The 17,430-nt window shown below is 39.1% G+C and overlaps 1 protein-coding gene across 3 annotated transcripts in view; it reads left to right on the top strand.

Moving 5' to 3' along the window:
- The window catches only part of LOC127654410 (protein Shroom2-like), a 68,457-nt gene that overhangs the window by 40,832 nt on the left and 10,195 nt on the right, over nt 1-17,430 (top strand). For 2 of the 3 annotated variants that reach the window (XM_052141571.1, XM_052141573.1), the window contains exons 3-6: nt 5,894-6,013; nt 6,207-8,763; nt 9,096-9,178; nt 14,010-14,069. In XM_052141571.1, coding sequence (XP_051997531.1) covers nt 5,894-6,013; nt 6,207-8,763; nt 9,096-9,178; nt 14,010-14,069 — 2,820 coding nt within the window. The remainder of the gene's footprint in view (nt 1-5,893; nt 6,014-6,206; nt 8,764-9,095; nt 9,179-14,009; nt 14,070-17,430) is intronic. The other variant, XM_052141572.1, reaches the window with a different exon arrangement.

Consider the following 17,430-nt stretch of genomic DNA (forward strand, 5'->3'; position numbering starts at 1 on the left):
ATTACGACTGCATCCAGGAATCACACAAAGACGGAAAAGCATCTTTAAAAATACGCATCTTTAAAAATATGTTCACGTCAATGTGTAAAGAAAATATACTCTTTGTAGAAATATATACTCTCTTAGTAGCACTGTCGAAGCGCCCAGGGGCGTAGTCTGCAATAAGCATGCAGAAGGAGAGAAAGCAGCTGGATTGTGCTGTATATCCAACAGTATATGCTTCTTTCTGGGGTGAATGGACCGGCAGTGGAAATCAGCTGGCTAAAACACAACCGCTTGGCTGCGAAGAAATTTTTTTAACAAGTGGCCGCATTCCAGCTCCTTTTATATCCGTATGTCCGGGGGAGTGGCATACAAATTCCACTCGCCAATTCTCATTGGCCTTTTCTCAAAGATTAGAGGTGTTTGGGGCTCCCAAGAGTGGCCCCTAGTGTTACTACATCGAAACAATGTTGAGTGAGTGATAGAAGTGGAACAGTTCTTCTTGAACACCTTTCCTTGAAGATCTCACCCTTGACAAACAAAGTGATTATTTCAGATGGATATTGCAACCGTAACCTAATGGCTTTACCGTCTGGAATTAGAAAGTTAAAATATATATATATATATATTTGCCTGCATTACCTTTTTATGGCAGCAGGAAAAATGCAGCATTTCTGGAAAGGTAATGCCTAGGAATAAGTTCCTGTCTGGAATGAGAAGTCTTCTCACTATAGATCATTGTGAAAGATTTTGTAAAAGCCCGCCCATCAGTCATTGGTCAAAACAATTCTTCTGTAATCTTCTTGCCTGTCACCAGACCACTTGTTTGGATGCCAAGAAAATTTTGAATCAAACCCTAAACTTGGTAGGTCAAACGCAAATTGCAGTCATGTCTCTCTCCTCATCACCTTCTCATAAGACATCTGTATACAATTTACTAAGCTAACAGGTTCATTTGACATCTCAAACCTCTCTTAAACCAAATGGCTTTTGTCAGAGCTGGAGTGATCATCGACCCTTACAGACCCAGTCATATGATGTGTTTCAGTTGTGGTGGTGGTGGGGGGATGGCTGAGGTCAATGGTCATGCCTGGTGACGTCCAGTGCCGCCAGTGAATGTGGCGCCTCTAGAATCAATAGGAATACTGGTGTCATGCAGTCTAGAGTCACTACTTTTAAACTGAGTGTCTTGGCTGTTTCTTTGCAGCTTTTCCAAATAAATACTTTTCTGAGCTGTTCAGCGGTCAATAAAATCCTTTTTCATTGATTATCTGTTTTGTTGGTTTCATTCCACTTGAGAAACCAGTGCACTTAACACTTCTCAAAAATCAACCCGTTACTATAGTAATTGAAGAAACAGAGGACTGCTGCCTAAAAGGGGTTCAACAAGAACATTTGGCAATCTCTACTGCTCATTAGCATACAGGCCACAGCCAATAGGGAGGCAGAAGCAGCTAGATTACTTAAAGGAGACTGGCTATAACAACAGCCCCCTCCTCATTCCCTCCCCCCTTCCTTCTCGGGTAAAATCAGCATAATCCCTGTAGAGATCTGTCTTGACCTCAACAGTCACATGGGTATTGGAAATGAGAAGTGTATGTGATAAGGTTTGTATGATCAGATCTCTGCACAGGGTTCCAAGAGGCTACCTTTTTCTGTAGTCTTTCATATGGAAGAAGTGCATGGCTGAAAAGACTCACACTGCGGTCAGGGACTGGCCATCTATGGAGGGCCCTTTGTCCAGGCCTGTCTTTGATGTGTATGTGGAATGTGCTGCCTGGAGAGTCCTCTGGAGTAAACCCGGATTCTCACTACCATTTCATCTATCAAAGTGTCTCAGGTCTGCTCTTTTAGGGACCTGTTTGGAAAACATGCTCGCTTGAGGGACTGTTTGGTGAGTTTAGAAGTTTTTTGCTTTGGTGTCTGTTTTGTCTCACACCAGTTGTTGTTCTTGTGCTTTTATCTTGACATCTGTTTAGTCTTGTATTATTTTATTGTTTGTAAAGGTTTGATATACTGTAGCTTGTACTTCAAAAGGTACATGATCTTCAACAGATTGGTCTATATGTGACAGTATGTAGATGTTCAAAACTTGACCTCATTTGAAACCTGTTGCATTTATCTTGGGTAAACCAAGTGTAACTTCTGTTTATTTATCAAATGGTGCATCAGATCCTTACCAAACATAACTGATGTAAACAAGATCAATATAAATAAATCTCAAAACTTGTTAAAATATTATAATTTTTTTAAAGCACTTTCACATTGGTTCCTCGGTGAATATTATTTAGATTTTAACTCTTCCCGAGCTGTATGATTTTCAGTTGGGCACATTGGATTGGCTGTTGTCTTTTCAACGCAGATTTAGTTTGTTTTTAAACATGCCTTGCTCTGAAAACATTGATTGGGTGCTTTCCTCTCGAAACCCCCCTCTTTGGCCTCCATTCTGCCTGGGCGCCGCTGATTCGGACCACTGGCATATCTGCGCTAGACCAGCTGTAGCCCTGACAATATGTCTAATATAGAGAATGCTATTAGCATCTGAATAGCTAGCCCCATATATGGTGAGCAGATACTCACTTGAAGCTTTTACACAGGAAAAGAGAGCAGCATTGAGAGAGTGCAGAGGGTGTCTTTTGGATAATTTGCATAATTTGCACTCTGTCCATAATTTGCCATTTAATCTGTTCTACTATCATTTACAACTTTGAGGGGAAAGTGTATGATATCTTGTTTTAGGCAGCATCAGTTTATGTAGGTAAAGGCTGGTTTAAGCAAATGATTTGGGGCAGGTCAACGATATTTGGGTTAACAGAGTAGTTTTTATTTTACTTCTGGTAGTATATCAAAGAATGTTTTTTACTGTTAACTGTCTAGGTGTGACTGGCACTTGACCTTGTGATTTAATGGAGTAATATTTAATATCTTTGACTGACTGTTGTTCTAACACCTCAAGGCCTAAGGGTAGCCTCAGACTTGGGCTTTAGAGTAAAAGCCAAAGTGTGATGAAATTCAAAGTGACAGATTTTTGTTTTAACAATCCATTCACCAAGTTGAACGACCTAATTTCTGGTACTTGGGAATGTTTTGACTCTCAAAAACATAAAGGTCACATGTCGAGTGTGGGTGCACTAAGTTTGGGGAACTGTTGGTCATAGGCCTGTCACGATTATTAAATAACCATCTGATTGCGGTTATTTGATCTAAGCATGGTTATTTGAAGCACCACGATTACTAGTCATTCAAATTCCAACCACATTTTAATGCTCAAATAAGGGAATTGTAAGTGAATATACTGTATAAATAGGGTTGCCACTCATCCCGTAAAATACGGGATCGTCCCGTATTTAAAGAAAAAAATATGCGTCCCATATCCAAACTATACAGGATGCCATTTTTCCCGTATTTAAGCTGGTCAGAAGGCGTCATGGTGAAACTGTTCCAGATCGCTAATTTAAAATTTATATAATTTGAAAAATGTGCCTATGGTGGGTAAAGGACCGTCTGGTGCTAAATCTGTAGATTATTTTCAATATAAATGTTCAGTAAGATCAAACAATGTACGAATGCAATCACTGAGTCATAAAGACAAGTACAGGTGAAGGAAGAAAATAAAATACACATATAAACCAACCAAAATGTATACATAAATAAGATAAAGGAGACAAATAATCAAAAAGATAAAAATAAATATATTTTTAACATATAAAAGATTTTTTTTACAAGTCAGGGATCAGGAAAGTTCTATTTTCAGCATATAAGAAAGGGTATACCATTTTTATTAATAATGCATACTTTTAACGCATTTATTGCTAAAACTGTGGAGGATGTGGTTAGGGGCCATGATCAGAGCATTAAAATAGCACGTGAAAGTGCAGAAATTATGTAATAAATATTTTATTTTTGCATAATATAAAAATATTATATAAATATATATCATTTTTTGTTTAAAAATTATCAAATATATTAGTAAATTGTTTTTTTGAGACATGTTTTAAGATTTTGAAATATTTGGGTATTTAAAGCATTACTTTTCATGTCATTCACAAGTTTTTAAAGCCTTAAAAGGAAATCATAGTTTATCCCAATTTTATTATTTGATTTATATATTTAAAGTTAAATGTGTAAAAATACTTCTTAAGGTGTATGAAGCACACATGCAGAAAACAGTACACCTTAAAAAATGACAATTTATATGACAATTAATCTTGAAAGCTCTTAACGAGACAATTAATCTTCACAGCCCTAAAACAGACAATTAATCGTTATAATCACAAATATTTGTTTGACAATTAATCGTCAGCCAAATTTCATAATCGTGACAGCCCTAGTTGGGCAACATGCTGAGTAATGCCTGAAGCCAAACTCATTGATGCTATGCAGCTGGTATATATCACAATAACAGATCTAGAAAGAGGTTGAAATTTTCATTGATGATTCTCTGTCTAGCCCCTTTATGTTTGCACACTAGATGTGTCACTTGTTAAGGAAAAGTAATATTCATACCTTGCCACAAGATGTCTCCCTTTGTCCACTATTCACATTAAGACATAAGTTACTGATCTCCAGTCCTCAAGAAAAGGCTTTTAAAAGGAATGGGGAGGTCACTGTGTGTATCAAAGGAATGATACTTTTTTAAAGAGGTTTTTGACCTCACCCCATGATGGGACTGGTGTTTTCCTGAGGAACCACATGACAAAATTCTTTGCTTGCAGTGATTCAGCAATATTGGTTTGGACATGGTAGTTTCAAACACAGGCTTTGTTTATTTGCATCGTCTGTGTTTCATCAATGTATGGTATATTTTTCAATTGTTAAAAGTTTCAGTCTAACATTTTGTGGTTATTTTTTCTGAATTGGTTATGGAGTTTATGCAGGGTTATATTTGTGTTTGTGTTCTTGTGTATAATGCTTGACTAATTACAGACAGTGTTGTGGCCCATGCTAGTGTGTCTGTATTTTCCCATCACAGAGGTGGCTTTTCATGTCTCCATTTGGCTCACAGCACTAGAATCCCTGTCAAAGTGAACTGAAGATTCAGACTTTATGTCCCTTCCTCCTTCACTTTTAACCCCCTTCAGGAAAATGAAAATGGTGGATATTGTAGCACAGAAAATGCCATCAGACAGCGACGTGCATATGGCCCGGAGCTTTCTCACAAAGATTTTGCGAAGCTCCATGAGGTATGGAATCAATGTATCTACCAGCAAACCCACATCCATTCTTGTACCATCAAGTCAAGTCAGAACTTGTGATATCATCCCATCAGAGTTTAAATTTCCATCCATTAGCTTTCCACCATGCATGTGCTCTGCATTCTTCACTAGTTTGTACAATATTATTCTAAGAATGTTTCGTCTGCATTTGTTCAAGATAGATTTTCTTGCTTTTGTTGTTTAGGTATTTTCAAAAGTGTTGTAGTATCAATTGAAAAGTATGTATTTTACTGTTGATTGTAAGTAAGGACAGTGGGTTTGATTCAATGACTTCTACCAGATAATTTATTAAATTCAATCACCATTAAAAAACACGTTTTACTTCATGCATTAAAAAAACTGCTTTAAAGGGTATGTTACCATGGCATGAGTATTTAAAATGAATTTATGGGTTACAGCTAATTTAATTTTGTGTTTGTAGGTGTTCGTCGGCTTTTCTTGTATTTGTGGTTGACATTTTTCTAATGGTGAATGACTTTAACACTGGCTACTTCTTTCTCTCTTGTCATGATCATTGCAGTTTTTCCATAATCATGTACCATGTTTTTGATATTCTTCTGTCCTTCAGAATAGTTGTTGTGGTGTTTGATTATCAGTTGATGCCATTTTGTTGCTGTGCAGATGCCTTGTTCTCTAATCTTCTTTTGCCCTGCCTCTTTCTCTATCCTTCTCTCTTTCCTGTTTGCTGCTCACAGGAGAAATGAACCCATGAGCAGACCTCACTCCTGGCATGCAACCAAGTTCAACGAGAGTCACTCAGAAGCCAAAACACAGTCCACACACTCACCAGTCCGGCAAACAAAATATGATTCAAGGTAATTGGATTCACCTAGAATTTTTGGTTTGTTTTTACTGTTTATTAAAAAAAAAAACATGTAGTTTTGAAGGCCCACATTTCTTCTGAATGGTACATTTACAAGGCATAAACCTTTCTTATGGCTTTTTGCAGTAACATTTGCTAGTTCATACAGTCTAAAGCCTTATTATCCATGTTTTGTTTTGTTTTAGTTCATTCTCCTCTGACCTCTCTACTGAATGGGAGAAAACAAATCTACAGAGAGTGTCTGATCAGTTCAGTTCCATGGGCAGTATGGACAGCCAAGGGCACAGCTCTCATCCCTATCCACCAGGCCGCCTTTCCCTGAGCAAGTCCAAAAATAATAGCGTTGAACATTTGGGTGGTGGTAAACGAGACTCTGCATATAGTTCCTTTTCTACCAGCTCAGGAACGCCAGATTACACACTGTCCAAAAGTAACACCGCATCCACCGAGAACATGCTGTACAAAATTAATCACTGGGACTCGAGTGGTAGGCACAGCAATGGCAGGCACAGCCGAAGCCTAAGTGAAGGTGTACGACACGAAGAAAGGCCTGGAAACGTGCATCATCCCTCAAGTTCAGGAAGCTATGAGAACCCAGGAACCGAAAATCAGCCAGGCACTCGGCATTCAAGCTCTGGAAGAGCTAATATTGGACCTGTCTGGCATGTCCCAGATATGAAGAAAAACATTGCATCCTCTACCCCACCTCCTACTCCACCTACACGCAGTGATAGTTTTGTGGCTACCAAGGTTCATGAAAAGGGTTTGATCTCAGGCAACTTTGAAGGTCTTGGAGTTCATGCTCAGGTAAAGCCTCTAGTGAAAGGACTACACAAGGTTGTAGAAACCCATGACAGCACTCTTAAGGGTCGACATGATTATAACCTGCCATCCAAAAACGATTCCTCAAATTCCTACATTTCAACCGATACCCATCATCAGTATCCCCAGCGTATGTCCTCAGACAAGACATACTCCCTCTCGACCACAGACGTCAGAGATAGACTTCCATCCTACACCCATATTCCATACCATCCACGGCAATACAGTGATGAGAGCACTTTCCATGCTCAAACTAAAACTGTGCCGCCAATAAAGACTCCTTTCACTGGTTACTATAGCAGTATGCAAGAGCTACCCACAAACAACCATGTGCTGCTAAAGAGCCAGATTCAGGGTAGTAGCCCAGCTGCATCTTTGTCCGGTCTACCCACTGATCCTGAAACAAGCAGTCATAGCTATTGTTATGGAGTCACCTCCCACCAAACCCCCCAGGGAATGTCCCAGGGTTCTTTAGTGAGGGTTGATGACTCTAGAGCTTCTTCAGTGTCAGAAATGTCACACGGTGGAAGGGACAGGATGTCCGTAGGTTCTCAAGGAGGAACTAAAGATAGGTATTTTCCACCTCAGTCATATCACCATGACCCAGATCATAAGAAAAATAATGCCTGCTTCAAACTGATTGATAACCACCATCGCATCAGCTCTAATCTCTTGAATATGCCCAATTCAACAACCGCAAAACCTCCTGAGCTGAGGGGGAGCCAGAAGCAGAACCATGTGTCCAGCTCAGATATGCACTCTGGTAGTTATCCCCCCAGTAAGCAAACTGAACACAGAAGTGCTGGCAATCTCCATTCTAAAGAGTACTCTAAACAACCTTTGCCAGCTACAAATGAGTCAAAGATATGTCCCCAGAAAACACCTATGTTGTATTCTCTTGCCACAGAGAACAATGACATGGATGACTATCAAGACGAGTTGAACAGTGGAAGCGTTCAACAGGAAGTCCTTGACAGCCAAAGCGGCAAACAGGCGAGACGTAATGAACGCTTTGCCACCACTTTGCGCAATGAGATCCAGATGAGGAGAGCCCAGCTTCAGAAGAGTCAAAGTGCATCCACTTTAGGTAGTCCTGTTGAAGCTGTAGAAGAGGCTGCTATCTGGAAGTCCGCTGGGAGTTCTTCTTCCTGCTCAGATGGTTCTTTTTCCAATTCTTATAAAGACCATCTAAAAGAAGCCCAAGCCAGAGTCCTCCAGGCTACATCCTTTAGGAGGAAAGACCTTGAGCCAGTGCTGTTCGAGCATCCAGGTACTGAGGCTGTTACTTGGAGAGAGACACCTGCTCTTCCAATCCTATCAGAGATCACGCCTGGTAAACCCATCTCTGGTAGTAATCAGATTCTTCGCATTGGAAGTCGAAAGAGGTTTTCTGCAGAAAAGAAAATTCTGTCTTTTTCTGAGCCGGATAAAATTCATGAAGTTGGAGCTGATGAACACTCCCCTTTGCCTGACAATGCTGTAACCTTAGAAAATCATCGCAAATTCTTTCAAGCGACAGGAAAACCAGCCTTCTCTAAACCCACACCAAAACAAAACCTGCAGGTATTTGAATACTCCAGACATTCCAGGCCTGGAAGCATTCACCACCCTGCAAAGAGCAACACCGCTGGGCGGAGTAACAATGGAAGCACAACCCCCAGCGAACAACACCTTAATGATGAAGGTCAGGATGGTCCTCACTCAGTGAACCGAATAGCCATGCTAGAACGACAGAGACTTGGCACATTTGCAGAGTATGAAGCCAAGTGGAGCACCCAGAAGAACACAACTGAACCAAGAGTATCTGGAAAATACCATTCTGCTGATAACATCCTTGATACAGGAATTGAAAAACAGAGTAAGCCCACATGTGTGCACGAAAGATCTAGGTCCTCCCCTTCTGCTGACTTCTATGGTCAGGTTGGTTATTTCTTCTTTAAGCACCCAGAAACCCCTTAATCTAAAATGCACTATTGTTGTCAGAGTTTTTATTTAGCAGCTCAATCCTAAATCAAAGTGACTTGTTCTGACATATAGTTTAATGAGTGATAGCAATAGGTCATAACTTAGTTACACATTAAACTGTGCACAAAAAGACACACCCACAGACCAAGCAAGTTGCAAGTAAGATCAATCATATCAACATTAAACCAAACTGGAAAATAATTTAGAATGGTAGCCTCAAAATAGGAAAATCTTAGAGCAGTTGAGATAAAGGAAGTTAAGTTTTATCTGCATTATATTCCTCTTAGAAAGTTCCAGCTCAAGAAAAGAAGTCAGCTGATTACTCCAAACCTGAGAGAAATCTCTTCGACCAGGATAAGAATGAAAAAGGGTGAGTAATATATATATATATATATATATATATATATATATATATATATATATATATATATATATATATATATATATATATATATATATATATATATATATATATATATTATATATTTTTATTAATTGCAATGCAATGAAAATCAATTCCAATTGTAATAGAAATGATATAGTTATTATATATATTATATTGTGTCTGTGTCTCAGTGAAACTATTCCAGTGCTAATGGCTATGATCTTGGCTTTGTCGTAGACAGAAATCCACAAAAAAAGCAACTTAAGAGGCTTTTCCACTGCGCGGTACAACCCGACTTGACTAACTGTGGATAGTACCTGGTACCTGATGCTATTTTTAGTACCACCTCAGTCGAGGTTCCAAGCGAGCCGAGCCGATACTAAATGTGACGTCAAAATCCTGCAGATCACTGATTGGTCAGGGAGAATCGTCACTACCAGCTTCCCTGGATTTCCGACATCAACCCACTAGTTTTAAAGTTAGCATCAGCAATAACAGTATCATTTGTTCACTCGCTTTCGAATTGTGAAAAAAGAAATGGCTGTGCGCAAAACCACACATGGTCAATAAAGAGGTGCAGACAGTCTACTCGTTAGCGATGAGCGAACCGAAAAAGTCTCTCAGGAAGTGTCTCCTTCGCACACGGCTACCACCGGACTTACCAACAGTGTAGGGAAAAGTAAAAAAAAACTTAAAAGTGACTACAGAATCATCAAGAAAAAGTGGAAGTCTTTCGACCAAATGGACACTATCTAATCCGGCGAGCAATGGGAGGGAGAGTGCCCTGGACTCAGCCACGATGGAGGATGGTACATTTTGTTACGTTAACTCTATACTCTGCTTGAAAGCTTCACTTTATTTAGTTGACAGCTACTGGAAGCTTGCTTCTAAAACAACCAGGCCACTTGTGTAAAATCACCATGCAACAACTGCTTTATGCAGCATAATGAGCTTGTAACTAACAGCTAACGGTTGTGTTATTGTTTTGGTCAGTTTGTGTCGCATTTAAGATGATATCACGGCAGTAGAGGCGCAACTATGACAATCAGCGTATAATCCCACCCATGTTGAGGTGGCACTAAACTGCAATGGAATTGCAAGTTCAGAAAAGTAAAGCGAGTAGAGTTGAGGCGAGTCGAACCATAACGTGCAGTGGAAAAGTGCCATTAGTCGGCCCTCACTGGGTTAAAGACAAACAGTAGACTCTTTATGGTCCTCAAAAGCTTTGGATTTAGCCAAGCTAAGACAGTACAGCTATTCTCACTGAGTGGGCTTTGTATTTGGTGGAGATAGTTTTAAGTGTGGGCATGTGAGTATAGGACATATGAAGTGTCCAATCAGCCCATAAAGAAAGGTTTTGTCATTTTATTTTTCCTCTTCTATTGCCTGTAAGAACTCTTTTATAGATATGTTTAGCCTATTAGTCTTTTAAACTTGAAAAAGACCTTACTGATTCAATTCAAGTTTTACCATATTTAGAGCATTTCATACATGTAATGCTTTTAGTATGCATTGCATTTTATCCCTGAAGATCTATGAATGGTAGCACTTTACCATGCAAAGAATTTGCTAATCAAACAAAGCATGTATTTCATGACAGTCTGAAGGAACTTTAACACTTAATCCAATTTAAAGCTTGTATTGCACAACCAGAAATGGAATTTAAAAAAACCATCTGGATGACTAATAGAGGATTTTTGTGTTTATTTTGTGCTTCAATAATGCATCAAACTGGCAGAGATGTAGCATCACAGCTTTACAGTTCCACTGCTGGAAAACTTCCAAACAGTATAAAGCTGAGCTTTAAATGACCTCCAGTTAACTTAACAACTTTTAAAATCACTTCTTTTCCTGTCTAGATTTTATTCATAAATGTTTGATTGATTCTACAAATTACTGAATTACAGTACCTTGTGGTATAGACCAGTGGTTCTCAACTAGTGGGTCACAGGTCTGTTCTGATAGGGTCATGACCAGTTGAGTAAACAATGCGTCACATAGCAGGAAACTGCACTTCCGGGTTCTTTTGAGCAGCAGATTTCAATTAAATGAGCTGTGCTGCAGTTTTAATAATCTTTATAAACAAGTTGATGAATACAGTACACATCCTCACACATTTAACACATTTCTAAAGCCTGAGATGATGAGACATGCAAATTATTATTATAATTTTTTATTATTATTATTTGCCTTTTACTGCTGTTGGTGGTGCCTTTTTCTAGTGATGTCAAATAATTTCAATTTATATTCCTAAGTAGGAAAACAATTTCACTATACACAGAAAAGCACATTGCAGTACACAAATAAAACAAATAACTAATAAGACATTAATTAGGGTTGCAGTTTATGTATGATTTTGTACATGCTGCAATTAAAAAAAAAAAGAATTTGGTAAAAGTTAGACAGATGCATCATCATCCTCAAACCATTAATTCATTAAACGTGTGTTCAACCAGCTTAACATGGTTTGTGTGGTAAATTATTAGCTTTAAATTTAGAATTATGAGATTAATATTATTTTAAATATTGAATTATTAGTAATTATTATTATTAGTTTTATTTAAAATTATATTAATACATTTACATTTTTAATTTTGGGGACATTTAAGTTTACTAAATTCTGGGACTGTTTTGGGTCACCACTTAATGTCCAAAATCTGGGTCCTGAAACAAAACCAGTTGAGATCCACTGGTCTGAAGAACCCAACATGAATGCAGACATACAGTATAAGAATAATTTTTCATCCTTTGAATATGCATTTTAAGGCAAATAAAAGATTGTAGGTTAATCAAGATATTATCCCATTTATATGTAAAGTGCTCATTTACCTGCAAGCTTTGTTCTTTAGGTGGAGAATTAGGACACAGTGTATATTTGCTCTCAAGGATTCAGGTTACATTAAAAAGCTATATGTTACACCATATTAAAGTTTAATTTTGTTTCCATTCTATTAATTTGACTCTTTTCTATGAAAGTACCATTTTCTAATGTCACAGACAGTTTTGCTGTTTTTAAGATGATAATACCTCTTAAAGGGAATAGTGGAATGAAATAATACCTGAACTTCATAGTTTTACTTCACACTTGACTGATTTCATGGAAAACATATATATACTTTGCAAACCCAAGAAATTATTTGCATTTTCAACATTCCCTTGATACAGTATAATCTCAACTTTCAGGTATTTCATCCACTGGCTTCTCCTGACTACTTTGTGTAGATGTAAGGAGTGGCAAACTTGAATAAGCATGTAACCGCCGAACATCCATCATCCAAAGCCTTGTAAATTGGCCCCTATGAAAGGTTTTGTTTTGATTCCTGCTTGTAATTAAGGTGTTGTGGAGAGCATGATTACTGCTGAGACTGTTTGTGGCCAGCTATGAATTATATTGTAGCCCTGCATCTTTATTCCATCACACAGGAATTTTCTTAGAAATCGTTATTTAAAGCTGCTGTGTGTAATTTTTGCGATGCTTAAATACTGACTTCTGTTCCAGTTTTATGTGAAGAGAATACTGTAAGTTGATTTTTCGCTAAAAAGTGTAAACATTGTGGCTCTGTGGCACTTTCAACTTTCTGTTTGTTGAGCATCCCAACTGAGAAATCTGTGCCATGCAATGAGTTATGGGCAGGCCTACCTCTTTGTCCAAACAATGAAAGGTGAGGGAAAATTATCAAATCTGGCAGAACTGTTTTGCTGCTGTTGACTTTTATGAGTGCAGCAAGTGTTGAATAAATCCAATTGGAAACATGCCAGTTAAGCTATAAGCATTATAGCCCCTCCCAGGTGAGATTAGATATGTTCAGGGCCCCAGGAAGCACCTGTCGCTGAGACACCCCAGTCAGCAGAGGTGAGAATAGAATACTATTTAGTCTTAGAGCGACTTAAGAGTCCAAAGCTTTATTGACTGTGTGTTTTAGTACTTTTCATCTTTGTATTTTACTGCCATTGATTAATTTCAGAGGTGTGATTGTGTACACTTAGTGAGAATTTCCTGGACCTCTTGTACTAAATAGAGGAATACTGGTCTATGGCTGCAAGTAAAATGCACAATAATCTTTGAAAATGTGTTGTTGTTTATTCACAAGGAAAGATGATTAGAATGTCTCCTGATTAGACATTTCTTGAAGAGAAGGTTTTGTCTTAAAAACTTGATCAAACTATTAAAGTTAGCAGGGTAACACTTGACAGATTTAAGACTGATGTGTTTGATTAAAGCTTGGGTGTTCCAAAGTGCTTACAGAGTGTTATGGGAGACACTCTGCATGCCAGTTCATGCTGAAAACAAATGCATGTATGCTAAATAATATAAGACTTTATGGAGAATTCATCCAAGCATGCTTTCCTCCTTGAATGCTTTACTCCTCAATGCTCACTAAACTAATGATGACTGCCATGAAAGCATGTTTTGTAAAGTTGGCTTTTTACAAGAAATAATGAATGGCTGTTCATGATCATACTCAATACAGTGTCACTAACTATATTTGGTTACACTTAAACATGGATGTCTTTACATTGTATAACAAGATATCAAACCAAGTGTTATATTTGGCAAGATAGCACACGCCCATTCAGTAATAGCATTTAAATAAAGAAGTTTATTATGTTTGATTATGCAGTGACATTTCATACATTTTCAAGTGTGACTAAACATGTTTTATTTTTCGAGGCTACTGAATGTTTGCATCTGCCATTTCCTAATTTTGATCTTTTCTACACTTTTGTCTGTACTTTTTGTCTTTGTATATTCCTCTCTGTCTCCAACCACTATTTATCTTCTTTTTTTACTTTTGCTTGTCTCTTTTTTCCCCAGTCAAAATCTCATTATGTCTCTTTCTTTTGAGCACAGCCACTGGTTCTATACACCCAGCAGGTAATATAATATGTATGTGTGAGTGGAATTTGTTGGTGTCTATATTTTTGTGCCGTTCAGATTTATTAAAACCTATAATATTGTGTGTGTGTGTGTGTGTGTGTGTGTGTGTGTGTGTGTGTGTATTTGAAATACCATTTGGTGGCACTATATATATATTGTCTATTTAATGCGTTAATTCAGTGCGATTAATTTTATAAAAAATAATGCATAAAAACATGTACGCAATTAATCGTAATACCCCCAGACCGTAATAATGAAGATTCCTGAGAATTGCAAGCTTGTAGTACCACCTGTTTACTCCAGACGGCAGTAACTCCGCAAAAAAAGAGAGTCCTTTTTTCTGGACACTGTATTTTAAAGATAATTTTGTAAAAATCCAAATAACTTTACAGATCTTAATTGGAAAGGGTTTAAACAATATTGTCCATGCAATGAACCATAAACAATTAATAAACATGCATCTGTGGAATGGTTGTTAAGACGCTAACAGCTTACAGACCGTAGGTAATTAAAGTCAAGTTATAAAAATTTAGGACACTAAAGTGCCCTTTCTACTGACTCTGAAATACACCAAAAGAAAGATGCCCAGGGTCCCTGCTCATCTCCGTGAACATTCCATGCTGCATGGAGGCATGAGGACTGCAGATGTGGCCAGGACAATAAATTGCAATATCCGTACTGTGAGACGCCTAAGACAGCGTTACAGTTAGACAGGATGGACAGCTGATCATCCTCGCAGTGGCAGACCATGTGTAACAACACCTGCATAAGATCGGTACATCTGAATATCACACCTGCAGGACAGGTAAAGAATAGCAACAACAACTGCCCGAGTTACGCCAGGAAAACACAATCCCTCTCTCAGTAATCTGACTGTCTGCAATGGGCTGAGAGAGGCTGGACTGAGGGCTTGTAGGCCTGTTGTAAGGCAGGTCCTTACCAGACATCACAAGGCAACAATGTCGCCTATGGGCACAAACCCACCTTCACTGGACCAGACAGGACTGGCAAAAAATGCTCTTCACTGACGAGTTGCGGTTTTGTCACACCAGGGGTGATGGTCTGACTCGCTTTGATCATCGAAAGAATGAGCATTACACAGAGACCTGTACTCTTGAGCAGGATCGATTTGGAGGTGTAGGGTCCATCGTGTTCTGGGGCAGAGTCTCACGGCATCATCGGACTGAGCTTGTTATCATTGCTGGCATCTCAACGCTGTGCGTTACAGGGAAGACATCCTCCTCCCTCATGTGGTACCCTTCCTGCAGGCTCATCCTGACATGACCTTCCGGCATGACAATGCCACCAGCCATACTGCTTGTTCTCTGCATGATTGCTAAATGTCAGTGTTCTGCCATGGCCAGCGAAGAGCCTGAATCTCAGTCCCAGTGAGCACGTCTGAGACGTTAGGTCAGAAGGTGAGGTTTAGGGCAATTCCTGCCAGAAATATCTGGGAATTTGCAAGTGCCTTGGTGGAAGAGTGGGGTAACATCTCACAGCAAGAACTTGCAAATCTTGTGCAGTCCATGAGGAGGAGTTCCACTGCAGTACTTAATTCTGCTGGTGGCCACACCAGATACTGACTGTTACTTTTATTACCCCCACACACACACACACATTAATCCATTTCTGTTAGTCACATGTCTGTGAAAGTCTGAGTGGTTGAATCCTTTTGTGTTCATACATACACTCACCTAAAGGATTATTAGGAACACCATACTAATACTGTGTTTGACCCCCTTTCGCCATCAGAACTGCCTTAATTCTACCTGGCATTGATTCAACAAGGTGCTGAAAGCATTCTTTAGAAATGTTGGCCCATATTGATAGGATAGCATCTTGCAGTTGATGGAGATTTGTGGGATGCCCATCCAGGGCACGAAGCTCCCGTTCCACCACATCCCAAAGATACTCTATTGGGTTGAGATCTGGTGACTGTGGGGGCCATTTTAGTACAGTGAACTCATTGTCATGTTCAAGAAACCAATTTGAAATGATTCGAGCTTTGTGACATGGTGCATTATCCTGCTGGAAGTAGCCATCAGAGGATGGGTACATGGTGGCCATAAAGGGATGGACATGGTCAGAAACAATGCTCAGGTAGGCCGTGGCATTTAAACGATGCCCAATTGGCACTAAGGGGCCTAAAGTGTGCCAAGAAAACATCCCCCACACCATTACACCACCACCACCATCCTGCACAGTGGTAACAAGGCATGATGGATCCATGTTCTCATTCTGTTTACGCCAAATTCTGACTCTACCATCTGAATGTCTCAACAGAAATCGAGACTCATCAGACCAGGCAACATTTTTCCAGTCTTCAACTGTCCAATTTTGGTGAGCTCTTGTAAATTGTAGCCTCTTTTTCCTATTTGTAGTGGAGATGAGTGGTACCCGGTGGGGTCTTCTGCTGTTGTAGCCCATCCGCCTCAAGGTTGTGCGTGTTGTGGCTTCACAAATGCTTTGCTGCATACCTCGGTTGTAACGAGTGGTTATTTCAGGCAAAGTTGCTCTTCTATCAGCTTGAATCAGTCGGCCCATTCTCCTCTGACCTCTAGCATCAACAAGGCATTTTCGATCCACAGGACTGCCGCATACTGGATGTTTTTCCTTTTCACACCATTCTTTGTAAACCCTAGAAATGGTTGTGCGTGAAAATCCCAGTAACTGAGCAGATTGTGAAATACTCAGACCGGCCCGTCTGGCACCAACAACCATGCCACGCTCAAAATTGCTTAAATCACCTTTCTTTCCCATTCTGACATTCAGTTTGGAGTTCAGGAGATTGTCTTGACCAGGACCACACCCCTAAATGCATTGAAGCAACTGCCATGTGATTGGTTGATTAGATAATTGCATTAATGAGAAATTGAACAGGTGTTCCTAATAATCCTTTAGGTGAGTGTACATTTACATATGTTAAGTTTGCTGAAAATAAAAGCAGTTGAAATGAATTCATGTAAGAATTTAAGCTCTTACAAAGTAAGCTATTTTATACAAAATAGTGACATAAGATAATTTTTTCCCTCCTTGCCTCCATGAGTTATAATATCTGAGTTCAAAGACAGGGAGGAGTAAAACATAAACAAAAACAATCGAGATGGGGAAAAGCATTCTCCTAGCCTATTGCTGCAGGGGAAAGATAATTCATTCTCACAGCATGACAGGCCTGTGGGAACAGAAATATGCTGGGTAAGACAGCCAGCTTGGGAGTAACCATGGAGAGATGGTGAAATGTAGGACAAATGTCTGCCTGCCTATCGATTTACGCTCAATACAGTGCGGCTTTGTGCACCAAAAAGGAAAAATACATTCTGTCTGAAAGTCTGGGCCTTTGATAAATGTATCTTTGGTA

This window comes from Xyrauchen texanus, chromosome 13 (assembly GCF_025860055.1).
Source record: "Xyrauchen texanus isolate HMW12.3.18 chromosome 13, RBS_HiC_50CHRs, whole genome shotgun sequence".
Classification (NCBI taxonomy): Eukaryota; Metazoa; Chordata; class Actinopteri; order Cypriniformes; family Catostomidae; genus Xyrauchen; species Xyrauchen texanus.